An 18,290-nucleotide genomic window follows, 5' to 3' on the forward strand; every position below is an offset into this window, starting at 1 on the left:
CGAATTATTTTAATAATTAATATTACTGAACGCATCTTGTTAGGGTATTTATGAACGCACTTATAAAACCTAACCTATCTTTGATTTTTTGCATGAGGATTTATTTTATATTTTCTGTCACTGTTGTTGTCATCATGTCATGATATCACGTACGTCGATAACGCCGAGTTATTGTCATTTTACCAAAGTTGTTGAATGTTTTTTGATTAATACAACACAGAAAAGATTTGTATCACTTGGAGAATATATTAGAAGGATGGGTCGGAATGATCGTGTGAATAGATTCGCTGAAAGAAAGCGGGAAAGAAAAGCAAAGGTTCTTTTTTTAAGTTATAAATTTGGTAACTTGACTGTAATTATGATTAGAATTTTAATTTATTGTGTTGTATTTTAGGCATTAAATCCTGAAGCAAAGCCTGAGCCTGATAGGCGTAATTGCTACGTGGATATTGTAAGGGAAAATGCAGATTTTGAAACATATTACAAGGTAAGACTTTTAGGTTAAATGAAGGGTCGTGGTAATGCCCGGCAAAGTCAAGCCGCCATCGGTAACCATTGAAAGAAGCAACTCGAGACACTTTTGAAGTTGAACTTGTGTATAATCCGCGTAGAACTGCTAGTCCGCCTTGAATATAAAAGTGAATCGCGTCGCCATAGCTAATTGTATGACTACACCTGCTCCCAACAACTTCAGAGCGGACTAGCAGTTTGGCGCGAACTATACTATAGTATACATAAATTGAAGTGATACAGTTGATTTATTAATAATATTGACTATCATGTTAATGTTATATTTATAGTTTAAAGTCATAAAGTAGCTGACTTGTCTTTTTACACTGTAACTACTTAATTGATTGTCATTAAATTTTGTACACGTCTGGGGTTCAGAAAAGGACTAAGGTATCTTTTCTCTCAAAAAACACCATTCCGGATGAACAGAAAACCTCGAACCACAAGCAAAGCCAGAGGTAAAAGCTAATCATGTATAAATTTTCAGGCCCAAAAGATCTGTCCAGAGGAAGAATGGCCGGAATTCATGGCAAGCCTCAAAGAGAACTTACCAACAGCATTCCGGATCACTGGCTCTAAGGGAGAAGCAGACAACTTGCTGAGGATTGTGAAGAGTGAATACTTCTCTGGGATTCTTAATGCCAAGCTGAAGGTGGACGGCAGCGAGGGGGAGGAGATCAAGCCTATAAACTTGCCATGGTATTACATTTCATTTATTTAATAAATTTATTTATTTGTATATATGAGTATTTTAGGGGGCAATAGTAAAGTAAGACATAAATGTGGCATTGGTGCTAATATACTTGAACTGCAGAATATGGTAAAAGTCTAAAAAACTCATCTTAAAAACCTTACCTGTACTAAAAATATTTGTATTTGAAAATGTGTCTTCCTCATCACTTTTTTAAAACCAGAACACACTTTTACAAGCACATAACACTTCTGTTATTAGATGGGTATTTTTTACGGAATTTACTATCCATTTTACCGGCTAACATTTCACCAGTTTGTCAAAATATATGTACTTAAGTTTTTCTTATAACCCAGGTATCCAGGAGGTCTCGCATGGCAGCTCCGCTTCTCTCGCATGGATATCCGCCGTAACGAGGCTCTGTACCGGCTCCACAACTTCCTGATGGCTGAAACTGCGGCCGGTGGGGTCTCCAGGCAAGAAGCGGTGTCTATGATACCACCAGTGGTGCTCAATGTTGAACCACATCATAAGGTATAGTTTTTTTTTATGGGTATACCTAATGATAAGGCAGACAGGGTACCTGGCATCATCAGAAGAGTAGACAATGCATTGCCAGCTATGAAGGAGAGCTCTTTTTGGACCCTTCTGGAAGAACCCCAGAGTTTTTTTTTTATTTGCAATGTTCATCTATTAATTGTTTATATAAGCTGTATCATGGCTAAAAGGGTGACCGGAAGTGGAAAATAAAGTTAGCCTTTTCATGCATTATTGCGATTAAAAATGTTATATCAAATTGCAAAAATATATAATCTGAGAAAGGGAATTTTGTAATAATCTTCAAGCTTATGTGATATCTATAGTTAAATAACTTCTTAGTATATGATCAGTGAAAAATGAGGATCACTGAGCTACGAAGATTGTAGCTCAGTGATCCTCATTTTAGCAATTAAGCAAACACATAATCCCGCTCAATTGTTCAAGTATTTTTTCTTTTTGTGTTTTTATAACACCCGACATATCATCCTCGATATCTATGATATGAGTAAAAAAGTATTCCTAATATTTATCTTTCTATATCTAGTTATCTTTTATCAGGTTTTCGATATGTGTGCAGCTCCAGGATCGAAAACAGCTCAGCTGTTAGAGTTTCTGCATGCTGATGAGAAAAAAATGCCTACTGGTAAGCAAAATTTGAAATAGACTTACTTTTGAAGGTGGTAGAACCGTCTGTGGTTCGACTCCAGCGGCACCACAGCATCAGCTATTTCTGTCTTATAACAGCAATGTCAAGCGCTGCTGTGGTATGGTTCGAAGGGTGTGGTAAGGGAGACATACTTTTCCGAGGCATTCCAGCTTATACCTCAGGGGTAGCGGCGCCTGTGGCCGACCTCGAGTAGATCTCTTATCGTATCTGTAGTTGATAACAGATGCCCATCGACGGCAGTAAGCAATTACCATCAGGTGGAAAGCATGCTTGTCTGCTACTCCTATATTTTAAAAAAAATGTCCATCTTCATGTCTCATGTTCTTCTCAGGTTTCGTACTAGCTAACGACGTGGCCAACTCCCGGTGCTACATGCTAGTGCATCAGGCCAAGCGGCTCAACTCTCCCTGCATCATCATCTCCAACCACGACTCCGCTGTCATGCCCTCGCTGCTCATGACCGATGAACAGGTATGATGTATGATGAGATGTTGTTTTATAAAACGGTCATTAGAAAGGCTAAGGTTAGACTTTTAGCCATTTCATGCCATCAACCCATTATTGTCCCACTGCTAGGTACGGGTCCCCTCCCAAAAAGAGAAGGATTAGGCCATAGTCCACCACGCTGGCCAAGTGCATATGCATGAAATGTAAATTTACAAATGAATATATTGGCACTTACAGAATCCAGAGTCAACGAAGCCGCTCAAGTTCGACAGGGTACTGTGCGACGTGCCGTGCTCGGGCGACGGGACCCTGAGGAAGAATCCGGATATCTGGATGAAGTGGTCAACTAATAATGGGAATAATTTACATGGGTAAGTAATTATTTTTTTTACTATATTTTGATAAAATCTTAAGTAAGATAGCATAGTTACTTATATATCTGGATTTACCACTAGGTCCTGGTTTGAATCACAGACAGTCTTTGTTAAAATTTTATGCAACTTTTTTGGGTTCCGTACCCAAAGGGCATAAACGGAACCCTATTACTAAACCAATGTCTGTTACAGGGCTCTATCTCTTGAAGTGTAATAGAGAGACATTTGATTTTTTTTACAAAGAATGTATAATGTATACAAAAATGAATATAAAAGGGCGTCCCCAAACACAAGCCGGTATATTCAGCATCTTTAATAGTCTTCAACCCATTGAGACAACCAATGCTGGGCACAAGTCTCCTCTCATAATGAGAGGGGTTTTGAAAAAAAATCCAAAAGAGTGTGCAACCCATTTGATTGTATGTGGTTACTGTTACCTATGCACATCTTTAATCATAGATAAGATAAAGACTTCGACTAGAGGTCAGCCCCTGCATAAATTGCTACGCCTGAGGATTAATTTGAAACACCTCAAGTTAAAAAATCTAAATGTCTCTTACTCATCAAATCCTGTTAAGTTTTCAAAAATAGGATCTGGGTCTGGAGTCTGTTCACAAGTGATTCTACCATCTCTAAAACTCTAAATCTATTTCCTTAGGGTCCAGTACCGCATCCTTCGTCGTGGCTGCGAACTCCTGGAGATCGGTGGCCGCCTGGTCTACTCCACCTGCTCCTTCAACCCGATAGAGAACGAGGCCGTCGTGCACCGACTGCTGGAGCACTTTGGTGACGCTGTGAAGCTCGTGGATGTCTCTCATATGCTACCCGGGCTTAAGTTTCAGAAGGGTGAGTTGTTATAATTATGTTGGTCTTATGTGATATGTACAGTGTGTTAAATTTTAAAATAAATTATTGAGGTTAAATTAGATATAAGGTAAGAAGTGTGAAATTAGGTGTAGGGTGAGTGATTTCGACAGGGTGTCCCAAGAAATAAAGCTTTAGAAATGGGCAATAGGCTGATATTGATTTTATAGATGGACTATCATTTCCCTCCCTTATACATATATGATTATTGTTGTTGATTTGCCACTAAATATTTTAGGAAAAAAGGCATCAATTAAAAAGTATTGCAACTATTAATAGATACAAATCCTATCACAACCAAAGATCTATGTGTATTATCAGACTTTTCCGAGGCGTTCCAGCTTAGTCCTCAGGGGTAGCGGCACATCTGTGGTCGACCTCAGGTAGGAATATCTAATTCTATCTGGGGTTCATTACATATGTCCGTTGCCGGCAGTAGCCACCTACCATCAGGTGGAATGCATGCTCGTGTGCTACTCCTATATTATATAAAATGAAAAAAAGTTCTCAAACATATCTGCAGTCTACCAATGCGCACTTTACACCAAAACTTAGGCCAAAACCTTTACACCAAATTATTATTAGGCAGAAAAGCTATAAGCCCAGCTATAACTTTTCTGCACTGTCAATGCACCACAATCAATGCATTAAGGAACCTTTTCTATATAATTTCAGGCAGTGTTGTGTTTAAAAGTAGTTAGCAACAATGTAATCATAACTACATGTAGTTAACTACTTTTAATCGTAGTTAGTAACCAGATTACAGATTGTAGTTAACTACGCTCTACACTGATTTCAGGTATGACATACTGGCGGCCGGCATCCAAGGACTTGGTTTTCTACGAGAAATTCGCGGACGTGCCGGAGAAATGGCACACGGTGATCCGGCCGCAGATGTTCCCGCCGAAGCCGGAAGATATGGACAAATATCATTTGGATAAGTGGTTTGTATTATAGTGTGTTAGGTAAATTAGTAGATAAAGTAAAGAAAAAAATAAAATCATGTATTGTTATGTTCTTGATAAGTGTTAAAAATTCATATGTAAACCAGCAGTTATTTTTCCACCTTTCATTGAAATGGTAAAAACCCAGTCAAATCATTTTGTTTCTCCTACTTTTAAAAATAGGTCTTCAGAGTTGTGAAGACTATATGTTACATCTAGTTGGCTAGAATATAATTCAATGTTAACGAATATTAATAATTAATATTTATAAATAAATAAATAAATTAATTAAGTTTCAAATTTCCAGTATCCGAATCTTGCCACACCATCAAGACACGGGCGGATTCTTCGTGGCGGTCTTCGAGAAGACCGAGATGTTCCCGTGGGAGAAGAAAGAAGAACGCGTGGAAAACAGCGCAGAAGAGAAGAAACCAGAACAGAAGGAACCGCCGAAGAAGCGCAGGCGAATGGGTTACAAAGAAGATCCCTATGTCTTCTTCTCGGGTGAAACAGAAGATGTGTTTCCTTCTATCAAAGAGTATTACGATTTGAGTTCAGATTTCGATCCTGCATGCCTTCTAACTAGATGCCATGTTGGGAAAAAGAAGAATATATACTTCGTGTCGCCGGCTGTGAAAGATTTCGTGCAGAGGAATGAGGGTCTTGTCAAGATTATCAATACTGGTGTTAAGACGTTTGTGAGATGCGATAATAAGAATATGACGTGTCCGTTTAGGTAAGTACTACTACAACTATTTGAAGTATTTTGAATCTACTAGAACCCTTTCTGGTTTCACTCCCGCGGCACTGCTACACTTATTTTGCCTTTAGTGGTGTTACGCATTACTGTATTCAGGTTCAAAAGTTGTGGTAAGGGAGATATACTTATCCAAGGTTCAGCTTAGTCCTCAGGGGTAGCGGCCGACCTCAGGTAGGAATCCAATCTTATCTGGAGTTGATTACAGATATCCATGGGCGGCTAAAGCCACTTACCTGTGATTGTCTGTATGCTCATTTACTATCTCAACAATAAAAAAAATATTCCCGTTAACCCCAAAGGCAGAAAAACGCCTTTAATCAGCCACACTGACGACTCCTGTCTCTTTAAGGGTCGGTTACAGGTGTCCATAGATAGCAGTAATTATCATAATTATTAGGTATGTACATCGTTGCTTGTGGCTTTAATTGACATAAAAAGATGCGTGTTATGGAGTTTCTTTCGCCGCTTCTTCTCCATAACGAAACACCTTGTGAAGTGGTGGTAGATGTAATGGCATACAAACTACAAAGTCAAACTTTATACATATATTAATATTTGTTTAATAAGGATTATATTGTTATGGAATTGTATAAAATCATGTAGTCATTAAATGTTTTACTAGTATATATGTACTTCTCCTGTGTCTGAAGGTGGCGTAAATAGCTGCAACACAGTTTTTATAACTATAGCAGCTGTTTACGATATTTAGTTTGCTTGTATGTATATTGGTGTATGATGATGAATAAATCTGTAAAATCTTTAAATAATATCTGTCTTAGGTTATCCCAAGAAGGCCTGCCCAGTATAAGCCAGTTCGTGGGTCCGAAGCGCCGCGTGGGGATACTACGGGACGACCTGGTCATAGTGCTGCAGAGTGACCAACCCAGCAACCCGCCAGATCTTAGTGTTTTCACTGAACACACTCAGGAGTTGGTGCAGAATTTAGGTGAGTTTTACCTTTATCGAAGAGATAAGTAAGGTAAAAAGATTTTTTTTTCTTTTGTTGCTTTGTAACACCTGCTGCAAATTCTCTACATCCACCCAGGGTTGACTGGTAGAGAATGCCATCAGGCATTATGTTTGCCCTTTTGTGCATTTCTTTTTAGAGGTGATGCAATAAATTTTAAATAAATAAATTAAGTGTACTAGAAAGGTGGAATATATAATATGGTGAATGATATAGTAATGTGCGAATTTATGTCCCTGCTATTGGCTATAATCTTCACAATTTTCCTTTTCCTTTAATTTGTCACATAACATTACTTCCCAGAATTTGATCCTTATAAGCGACACTATCAGATAGTGGAATAATATAAAGGATGTTTTTTTTTTTTCAAAATGACCTCGTTTGATCCTTATAGTTTCGGATTTAGCCCCGAAGGCCCGTTTGAAAAATTCACCCTGTATATAGATAATACTTTCGTACACTTAGAAAGTTCTTAGTAATGAAATTTTTAACACTTGAAAATTTCAAGAACAGAACCTGAATGAGCGAGATTTTCTCGGATTTTTTTAAAACAACGCTTTCTAAAAATGAAACTAATGAGATGTATTTATCGCGTCTGATACCCCTGCATATTAAATTTAATGAAAATCTTCGGAGCCGTTTTCGAGATTCAGATTATGTATAAACAAGAATTACATGTTTAAAGGTATTAGATAGATTTAATAAATACTGGATAAATTTCAAATGGGCCTCGATGGCGAAAACTATACGAATTAGTGCATTTTTTTTAAATGGACACCTAAGATCAAAACTTGGAGTTGCAGCGTAAATAACTAAATTTCAAGCCAATTTAAAGATATAAAAGAAGAATTTTTCAAATGAGCCTTCAGGGCCTAATTAGAATTTATAAGTAAGGTCTTTCAACGTTTTTCGCTAATCCTTATTGATTTGGATTTGAAAAATACACCCTATATATACATACTACCTCTGAGTTTTATCTTAACTTCCTATGATCCTATCTTAACTTGCTAATGATAACTTCCACCAGAAACCGGCAGCTGTATCCTGGAGTACCGCGAGCCGGAATCGAACCTGGAGCTGATCCTGGTGGGCTGGCGCGGGGTACGGTCCCTCCGTGCCTACACCTCCACACACGACACTGTGCACTACCTGCGTATGCTGGGCGCTGATTATAGCAAATATGGTATATCTACAGTTTTATAATATAATAGAGTGTTAACACTTAAGAGGGATTCCAAAAATGCAATATATTCTTCCACTGTCATCAACATTTACAATAATTATTATAGATAATAGGCATGCATAAAAGTAGGGTTTAGTGGAATTAGAGGAACATTAATAGAAAAAGCCAGAACTGATGAAAATTTAATGACAATTTAATGACGCTTGAAGGAAGAAATGTCATTGAAAAACAATGTACATATACGTATTAAAAAGAAATATACGTTAAAACCTTCTGCGCTATCAAAAATAATAACATAAATAGAGAAATAGTACGTCGCCTACTATAATTTTGGAAGGCGATAGAACACTTTGTGTTTCAACTCCAGCAGCACCACCGCCACACCTATTTCTGTTTAATAACAGCAGTGTTAAACAATGTTGTGTTGTGGTTTGAATGGTAAGGGAGACACTTTTACGAGGCCTTCCAGCTTAGTTCTCAGGAATAGCAGCGCACTTGTGATCGATCTCGGGTAGGGCTCCGATCTGAGGTTGATTACAGATGTCCATGGATTGTAGTAGGTACTTACCATCGAGTGCACTGCAAGCTCGTGTGCTATCTAATATTATATCGACCACAGATAAGATTTGATAATTTTGAATACCTAAGGTCGGCCACAAATACGCCTACCAGTGAAGACTAAGCTGATATGCCTCAGAAAAGTATAAATCCCATGTATATCTTATAGTTTTCACTTTGTAGTAGACAACCATCTTTTTATTAAGTATTAATCATCAATAAAAATATTATTCCTCAAATTTCAGACAAAAACAAATACAAAAAGGATATCGATGGTGCCGACAATGACGGGAACGAAGCAGACGAGTCGAAATCGCCTGAAGACGATCAAAACATCCCTGAAACTGACGTAAAGACTCCTGAAAGCCAGGAGACATCGGAACGGATGAGCGAAATTGACCTCAACAGTGCTGATGGTGAAAAGGAGGATATTACGTGTGCATAATGTGCATTTAAAATGTATCTAAAGTTTAAACTAAGAAATATAATTTTATATTTGACTATAATTTTTCGGTTGTTTTTATTTCCTTCCTGACACAAATATCATTCTGTTATATAGTTATTATACTATGTATTATAATATAGGAGTAGCAGACGAGCATGCAGTCCCTCTGATGGTAATTTTCTACTGCGATAATGAACATTTGTAATCAAACCCAGATAGGGTTGGAATACTACCTCAGGTCGACCACAAATGCGCCGCTACTACTGAGGACTAAGCTAGAAAAGTGTGTATCCCTTATTACTAAGTTTTCAAACCAGAACACAGCAGCGTTTAACACTGCTGTTATTTTCTCTATTGTGGGGTCTTATATTCTTTAGAGCCTCCAGACAGTAGGGTCATCCCAAGTTCGACGGTAGTTGTCATTGAGTTCGAAATAAAACCAAATATAAATTAAGAAACCCTTTATTCACTCCACTTCGCCGGAAGACCGGGCGATAACAATCCTTCTTACCTTCACATCAGGATAAAAATAAATTAAACAGTGCCTTAAAATATACCCGTAATAAACACAATGTTAATGACGAGTTATTTAAAAAGAAAAGGCAATTTAATTCAGTTTACAATCTCAAATAGAGTCAATACTCTGTTAAAGAATTTACATAATGAATTGAATCCTATGTTACATAATTTAGAGGGGAAACTGGAAGGTACATTTTTTATATATTGAAAAAAACATGTTTTCTTCAATAAAGTACTATTTGAAAGTGTTGCATGGAAATTGGTAACGAATTGAGGTTAAAACTAAAATAAATAACAAAATTATTTAACATTAAAATAAAATATTAAACAAAAAATAACAGAAACAAATACATTTCCACCCTCCCATTTCGATTATTAATATTAATTAATCTAAACAACAGTTCATCTTATTTAAATTAAGAAATAAACGCACAATAGGTAAGTCCATACATCATTGCATACAATCACCATTATTTACTGTTATTAGACCTTTTATTTTCAAACCGTGCTCAACGGTCGCCATTTTTAAATTCAATCTGCAGTATCGAGGCGAATGCCTTATTGTGTTTAGGTGATTGCGGGATATTCTTAATAAAAAATATAAAAGAAATTTGGTATCAAATTAACTCTAAGAAAAATTGGTAAGTATAGTTATAGCCAAACTGCTAGTCCGCTCGGAAGTTGTTGCGAGCAGGTGTAGTCATACAATTTGCTATGGCGACGCGATTCATTTCTATATTCAGAGCGGACTAGCAGTTTACGCGGAATATACTTATAATTACTTTTATGCTTCCTCAATAGTAGTTTTGCCGCGAAAGGCCCCATATTTAAAAGGGCTACATCTCCACTTTAATCATCTTCCCATAGCTACTTAGGCACAACTTTTAATAACCTTATTAGTAAGAAGGAAATCAAATATATGTGTATTGTTAATACATCATTATACTTGCAAGGGTTTTTAAGAGGTAAATGCAGAATTTAAAGTCCAAACATATAGTAACTTAAAATAAAGATTCTAATCCAATATGGCGGCATTTTTCCCACTCGCTCTTATTTATAAATAAATAACAGAGCGAGGAAAATAGACAAATACGCTGAATTAAATTCTTTATTGAATTAAGTTAATATGGCACAGGCGTTAAACCTATTGCCACTCACAAAGGAAAATAGCCTTTTGCATATTGTCTACTGACATAACCACAGACCTATATCTAAATATAAGATATAGGTCTGTGGACATAACAGTGACTAGACATAATAGTTTGTATTAAAATAATTATGACAAAATAACATATTATTTAACAAAATAATCAACACGAACGGAGTTGCCGGACAGAAAAGTGCATCTTTTAAGAAACCACACATTGTTCTAATATATAAACATAGATTAGCTATATAAACAAAATATAGCTGGGTAAATATGAGTATAGATTACGCCAAATTTTATGATCACTGGCCATACTTTATGTCAGGGTTTATGTCTCTGAACGAATTTGGCGAAAATAGTCAGAAGGTGTAAGTTTACGTGTTAAATATGTCCAGCGGCTATAAAATTCGACGCGAATACGTAGAAATATTGGAAAATATCAAAAACTTTATGCGTTTCCATCTTATAATCAGTCCAAATATTTACTATAATACTTTTTTTTGCCTTACATACTTTACGAAATTTGAGCCAATTTTATGAAATGACATAAAATAAAATAGCATAACAGAACAACTTCTTATAACACGAGATAAAATAAATTTTACAGTGTAATGTCAAAAGTACAGTCACGCAGAAATATACAAAACAAGTTTAAAATTTATTTTTTGCATTTATAGGTATATTACAAAATGTTTAACAAATATGTGCCCACATAATACGAAAATATTTATTATAATATTATTAGGTACAAATATAAAAATAGATGTTTGGTCGAACGGGTAAAAATATTTACTTATAAATTCCTTAATGATAACTCATTGCTTAAAACATACTTAGGTATCCAATTTCAATTGTTTTATCAGATTTATTGGTAGGTATATAAGTTAAATGGACTTCGTCAGAGTATAATCTTACGCTGGAAAAATATATTTCTGTAACTTTTAGGAAGTTAAGTAGACAGTTTGGCTTTGATAATATAGAATAAAAATTTTCTTATTCCTGATTACTAAATTAGCCGATAGAGACGCGTCTTTGGAACTTTTACAGTCGAAAAAAATATAGGTAATGTTGAAAACCTTTTTGTCCATTAGGTTCTAAATTAATAATGGGTTATATAAATATTATTAGCATTGAATATTAACCCTAATTTAAAGATGCGTCCTATCCTTTTTATAATCATTTATTTATACGGATATTTACTGTTCTTAAGCATACATACTTATTTTATAAAAAAGGTTTAAGAAAAAACTATAAAAACACTAAAAATAAATGAAAACTCTTATGAAATCAATATTTTTTTAACTAACTTCAAAAATGCCACAAAATGCAAATTGCAAAATAATTTTGGAAAACATACCTACTTAGTTCAAATGATAAAGTTAACTTATCTTGTTCTACTAACGTTACCACTCCTCAGTCGACAGGGAAAGACGGGAGCATGTAGTTAACGTTAGTTCCACGATGCCCATACACGAATTGATCTATCCATGGTAAAATCGACCATTCAACGTCAATCGTCAGTTATCACACCAATCAATGACTTCGGTCTACAATAGATTGGTGGTGCTAACTTCAGCTATTCGACGGAAACCGGTCGGTAAATTATCTAAATTTACTATACCATAGATCCATATAGGCATCTTTACCTTAGAATCCTAGTTATACCTAACTATGAAATATCTTATAGCTACCCGACAACTGAATAACCTCACTCATATACCAGATTTAACGCAATACTTCGGCCCAATATCACAGGGGTGATGTGGTTTCACTTAAAATTAGGCTATGCTAAGCTTATGCTATTTCCATATGAGACCAGATTCAAATATACAATTGCTAAGTACAATGACTAGAGAGATTTATTATGCTTAGGAAGCGAAATCTTCAACAGTCATCCAGTGAAAATATTTACAAAAGTGAGTTTTTGAAAGAAAGTCTAACATCTATTCTTAAAAACATAACCCTACCTTGGCAGTCGGGTGAAATAGTCATTAAAGGAAAGTATAAATGGTTACATTAATATAAATACATTACTATGTATAACAAAAGTGACAAGTAAACAGGAAAAGTAGAATAATTTCTCATTATATTTAATAGTAATCAGTTAAAGATAAATGCATTATTACCATACGGCTACTTTACATTTCACCTCAACATTACATGCATATTTTTCAGTATAACAGTTTATTTTTCTGATAAAAATCTAGGAGAATTCCTGTTAGCTTAAGACAGTTTTCCCATATTGATCCAATTTCAGGAATGTTTTTATCATTTCTGTCAAATTATAGCTCTATAAAACTAAGCTCTATAATACTATGACATACTTTTGTCTACTCACAAAAAATAAGTTCACTATGCAACCCATATCTAATGACTACTACGACTAATATAAACTGATGAAATCCATTTAACTAACCACCTACGCAATTGTTATTTGAAAATGACAAAGTAGAAGTATTATTACTAAATTTAAAACAACTAAAAGGAAAACAATAATTTCTGTGCTATTTGACCAGATACACTGTAAAATTTATTCTATGCTATGTGTATCATAATTCGGCTAAAATTACAAATTTAGAAATAAAATATAGTCCGCGCCAAACTGCTAGTCTGCTCTGAGGCGATTTTCTAAGGCGACTCGATTTATTTCTATCACTGAATGAGTGGACTAGCAGTATTACGCGGACTATACTACTATTTTACTAAACTATTCTGACCACGCGAAAAACATACGAGTACTTATTTTAATAATTTTCACATTCCTCATTCTAAAAGGCTTAAATGCTAATCGGTAAAAAATAAAACAAAGGATTTTAGGTTGACTATATTAAAAATAATGAAAAATAAAATCATTTCGTAGTCTTAAATTAAAATAGAAGTCGTGAGCGTAGCCTAAGACGGAATTAACAGCTCTGGACGGTAAGGATGGACTAAAAGCTGTGCTTTCCTTATCAATCAGACGAAGAAATTTCCAAAATTGACCGAGAATACCGTAACTTATACGTTTATAAAACGCTTAAAATTAAAAATAAGGCTTAGTTATAATTATAATATTTTAAAGTATTTTTGGTTAAGACTGTACTTGGCTTTGACAACTTGTCCGTTGGTTGTGAGATCATAAAATATTAAGTAAAATTGGTTTTCGTTAAAAATATACATTTAAGATATAAATAATTAACTATGTAAGTGACTTGATTATAAAATACAAATCATTGGTATAGTAAAATGGACAGACACATTTTAGACGTAATAGTTATTATTGATATTTTTTCCTTTATGGTTTTATATTGTAATTTTCGAATATTATTAAAAATATAATTATTCAACCGACAGACAAGATTGTACACTGCTCATAAACAAGTATGAGCCTATGAGCGTGTCTACCGCCGAGTTATTAGTTAGATTAGTTATTACAATAACTCATTATACGATATACGAACGAGTAATTTATTTTTCAACAAAGAGATTATTATGAACTCGTGCGCAGAATTTAGTTATGTTTCAGTTAGTTATACGAGTATAATATAGGAAAATATAATTTCGTTATACAGATAACTAATAGTCATGTTACAATTTTTAATTACGTAAGTTATAACGAAAATAAAAATATAAAGTAATTAGACGATAAATAGTTATTCTAAAAATGTTTTGCGTTCTGCTATGATAAGGCAAATTAAATTGTGGGTTTAATTTCGATGAAAAGCCTGATTCCTAAGAACTATGACGCGAAATCTACGAACATGTAACGTATAGTATACAAGAACAGTTATAGTAAACAACAACTCAACAACGTTAACTAGATCGTAAAACTAATAAGACAATTCCAAAAATGTAACTGCCTGTAACACGCATTCTTCTAAAAAAAATCTTTAAACTGTTTTCTTTTTATATTATATATGGTCGATATATATGAATATATATGAAATATTAATATATATCGACTGAATGGATTTTTATAATATATATGAAAGATTAAAAAATAAATTCGGTATCTAACAAATCAACCCGAATTCAGTATTCTGGTGGAAATACGAGGGTTATATTATGTGTAACATTAACCTGAAAAAAAACAAATACGAAAAAGTCATTAATACTCGTATATGACAATTCATACTTATCTAAATAACTATTGTTCGTAAACATTATCATGTTAGCATTATGGTAAGTAGTGAACATTTTAAAATATCAAAATCCATATTAAATTACAGCAGGTTCAATTAAAAAAAATGTCTCTCTAGTAATCTTTATGACTTTATCATCATCATTTTAGTTTAGCGAAATTAAGTTATAAATTCAATTGATTAGTATCAGAATGCGTGTTACAAATTATAATGATTTAATTTAATTGCAGTCGTGGGTTCCGCGGACACTGCATCAGATGCCTCTGCCACGGCAGGTCCCTCGCCAGCACGTTAGTCAAGCAATACGGACACTTCCATTCGTCTAGGCCTAGCGCTGTAAATTATAAAACAAAAATTGTACTCGAATTAATAAAAAATAATTATATAGTTGAATTTATTTTTAATCGACAAGATGAATGTTTGTGTCAAAGCAAAAAGTGTTTGATAACATTTATGTTTCTGACTGTACTTAACGTCTTACGCTACATTTAAAATTAGAACACAATTTATTAGGATATTTTTGATCCGATTTTTCGGGTATTGAAAGTTTCAAGTGCAGGTATAGTTCGCGCCAAACTGCTAGTCCGCTCTGAAGTTGTTCCGAGCAGGTGTAGTCATACAATTTGCTATGGCGACGTGATTCATTTCTATATTCTGAGCGGACTAGCAGTTTTACGCGGACTATACGCTACTTTTAATATTAGAAGACAATTTATTAGAATATTTTTTCACCGGAATTTTTAGGCAGCTATTAACGGCTGCTATAACTTTATCATTCTCTTCGATTTATATTTTTCAAGCGATGGGAAAATATCTATGATAAAATAATATTAATTCTGACATATCTTATGTTCTTATCATACCTACGTTACCTACCTACCTACGTTATATTGTAATTGTAAAAATGAAGTGAAAGTAACTGTTACACTTACGTATACAATTAACGTGGTACTCGCTGTCATCTGTGCGTAGAGCAGCGCCGCACTTGTGGCATGGCTTCCAAAGTCCCTCGCTTAGAGAACATTCCTCTGTAAATTCGAAAACGGGTAATGGATAACAATGATAAAGGAAATGATCAAATATATCTACAAATCAAAATTTATGTGGTGAGTATTTTTAAGACGTGACATTATTTTTAAGGGAATTTTCTAAGCCAAATTGTAAAAGGACATTTCCTTATTTCTTTTTCAGGACTCAGACTCGTTGTCCTCAAATTGCCCAAAATGACATAAATGCCGTTTAGTTCGTTTTAGGCGAATTCTAGGCCTTTTTGCTGACCTTTCTTTGTCTTTATAAATCAAATTATGGTAAAAGAGAATAATCTCCCAAATCCTACCATTTTTAGCATATCATCTACTAACTACTAAACTTTTTTTGCTGGACGGTTTCAGCTCTGCCCGCTCTCGCCTACAGTTATATAGCTGCGTTAGTCTGTGCCCTTACTATTACTACGCTACGGAGTATATGCTTATCGTTGTGTTCGATTGCATTGATTCTTTGTCTACACCTGCGCGGATCAACTTCAGAGCAAATTAGAAGTTTGGCACGGACTATATCCAGCAAACAGTACCAGGCTGGTACGTTACCCAGGAGGTGTGCATGCAGCGCTCTCGCTTCTAACGCGAGGCGGCAGTGCGGGAAGCGCGCGAGCAGCACGCAGCGTCGCCAGCAGTGTTGGCAACCGTACGATAATTATCGTACATGTACGATAATTTAATACCACCGTACGATGTACGATTGCGAGTCATTATCGTACGCAAATGTACGATAATTGGCTACTTGACACTTTTTGGGAAACTGTTTTTGTTCAGTTTTGTCTATGGTTCTACGTATTAATTATCTGTCGTTGGTATTAATTTTAATCTGTAGGATTAAAAGCATAGAGATTTATAGTTTGAAATAGTTCGTTCGTTGTAAATCGTCGTTGTCGTCGTGTCGTTCGCGGTGGCGGGAGCCTGATGGCTTCCGCCACCGGGATTTCTTCTTGTTCGAGAAGCTTCGGAGTCGTCGGTCGCGCTCGCGCATATTTGTCGTTTTAGTTATACTCCGAAGTAGAAGCCACTATTCGTATTCGTAGCGTTTCCTTCAAATTCGCGTTAACTTCATTGTTCGCGGTGCAACGTGCTGTAAGATCGACGCCACGTGAGAAGAGGAAGAAGGTATAGGTAACCGGTAGACCATTCCGAAGGTAAGACTAGCTAGCTCGAGCTTAGGGTGAGTTGAAGGTGCCTTATACCTAGTACAAGAGGCTGCGCCCATCAGCAGCAGGTGAGTGCGTGACCTTATAGCACTTTGCATCTTATTTTCGTATATACAGTCCACTTAACCTTCTTCGGGACACGGTCATCCTGTCCATCGAAGAGAGGAACATTCGGTTCCTTATTTGTTCTAACGGCCGCGGAAATCTTAATATTTTCGGTCTCGGAGCCGAATGCATAACATTTTTGGTCTTCGAGACGAATTCACCACATTTTTTGCCATCGTGCCGGATGTATGCTTCACATTTTTGGTCACTTCGGCGGATCTTAATTGTTCCATCGTCCTAAACACCATTTTTGCTATTTTCCGTCGACCGAACATAACGAACATTGAAATTCATTTTATCGTGTCGTATTTCGCTAAAGGAACGAACATTTACGTAAAGTGGCTTCTAAATTTGTCGTTTCGTGTCGTATTTCGTATTAGATTTGCTATTTTGTATTGCATTTCTATAAAATTTCGTAATTTTCGTTTTGTCGATTAACATTTTATGTTGAGGGTGGGTGTGATTCTTTACAACTCATCACTTTGTTAGTTGTACTTAGGTCCCGCCATCTTTGCGCTATTTTTATTAATAGTCGTTGGTTGTCAGTATTGCATTGCGCCATATTTATTTGTCGTTGGTCAAATTGTCAATACTGTCAAATTGTATTAGACTTTGACGTATAATTGTGTCGAAGTCAGCTGTCAGTGACATTGCAATTATTTGCTATTGTTGTCGATTTCGTTAAGTTTATAAACTTATATCAATTAATGACAATGTCTACTGGGAGCAACGAAAGTGGCGCAAGTGATGGGGACGTTAATAGGATTGCCCGGGATTACAGTATGATGCGATTGGAGTATATAGCGGGATCGGATATGACAGGCTGCGTTGAGGAGGACCTTAGGGAACTTTCAAATGAATTCCATAAAGCGCAAATAAATTTATTGCGTTCATTAAGTGCTGCCCAACGCCAGTCTGAAATTGGTGTAACTGCATCATTTGATACAAAATTTAGAAGTGTTTTGGCCCGTCTGCGGCATTTAAATAGTGACCGTCAGATTAAACAAGAAGTAGTTTCGGGTTTTGCTAAGCTGCCTAAAATTAACATTAAGCCATTCGATGGTAAGCTAGAAAATTGGTTATCTTTTAAACAATTATTTGAGTCGTTGATCCATAATAGAAATATTCCTAATGTGGAAAAGTTACATTACTTGTTAACTTGTGTCGAAAATAAAGCGTATGATTTAATCAGGAACTTTCCACTCACGGATGAAAATTATATAGACGCGTATAATACACTTAATAAAT

The 18,290-nt window shown here is 35.4% G+C and overlaps 2 protein-coding genes across 2 annotated transcripts in view; one reads left to right on the top strand and one right to left on the bottom strand.

Moving 5' to 3' along the window:
• The first annotated feature begins 115 nt into the window (after positions 1–115).
• On the top strand, positions 116–9,011 carry Nsun2 (tRNA (cytosine(34)-C(5))-methyltransferase Nsun2). The gene is made up of 13 exons (XM_073091862.1): positions 116–316; positions 395–487; positions 998–1,209; positions 1,558–1,735; positions 2,300–2,384; positions 2,740–2,879; positions 3,093–3,226; positions 3,888–4,075; positions 4,893–5,037; positions 5,345–5,773; positions 6,577–6,743; positions 7,792–7,947; positions 8,751–9,011. The coding sequence occupies exons 1-13, from the start codon at positions 140–142 to the stop codon at positions 8,948–8,950; spliced, it is 2,304 nt and encodes a 767-aa protein (XP_072947963.1). The 5' UTR covers positions 116–139; the 3' UTR covers positions 8,951–9,011.
• Positions 9,012–13,245: 4,234 nt separating this feature from the next.
• LOC140756411 (centrosomal protein of 104 kDa) overlaps positions 13,246–18,290 on the bottom strand; it is a 28,993-nt gene continuing 23,948 nt past the window's right edge. The window contains exons 19-20 of the mRNA XM_073091907.1: positions 15,670–15,765; positions 13,246–15,071 (exon numbers count right to left, since the gene is read on the bottom strand). Coding sequence (XP_072948008.1) covers positions 14,953–15,071; positions 15,670–15,765 — 215 coding nt within the window. The 3' untranslated portion in view covers positions 13,246–14,952. The remainder of the gene's footprint in view (positions 15,072–15,669; positions 15,766–18,290) is intronic.

This window comes from Epargyreus clarus, unplaced genomic scaffold, assembly GCF_041222505.1.
Source record: "Epargyreus clarus isolate Ecla_fem2 unplaced genomic scaffold, WU_Ecla_fem_2.2 ptg000035l, whole genome shotgun sequence".
Classification (NCBI taxonomy): domain Eukaryota; kingdom Metazoa; phylum Arthropoda; class Insecta; order Lepidoptera; family Hesperiidae; genus Epargyreus; species Epargyreus clarus.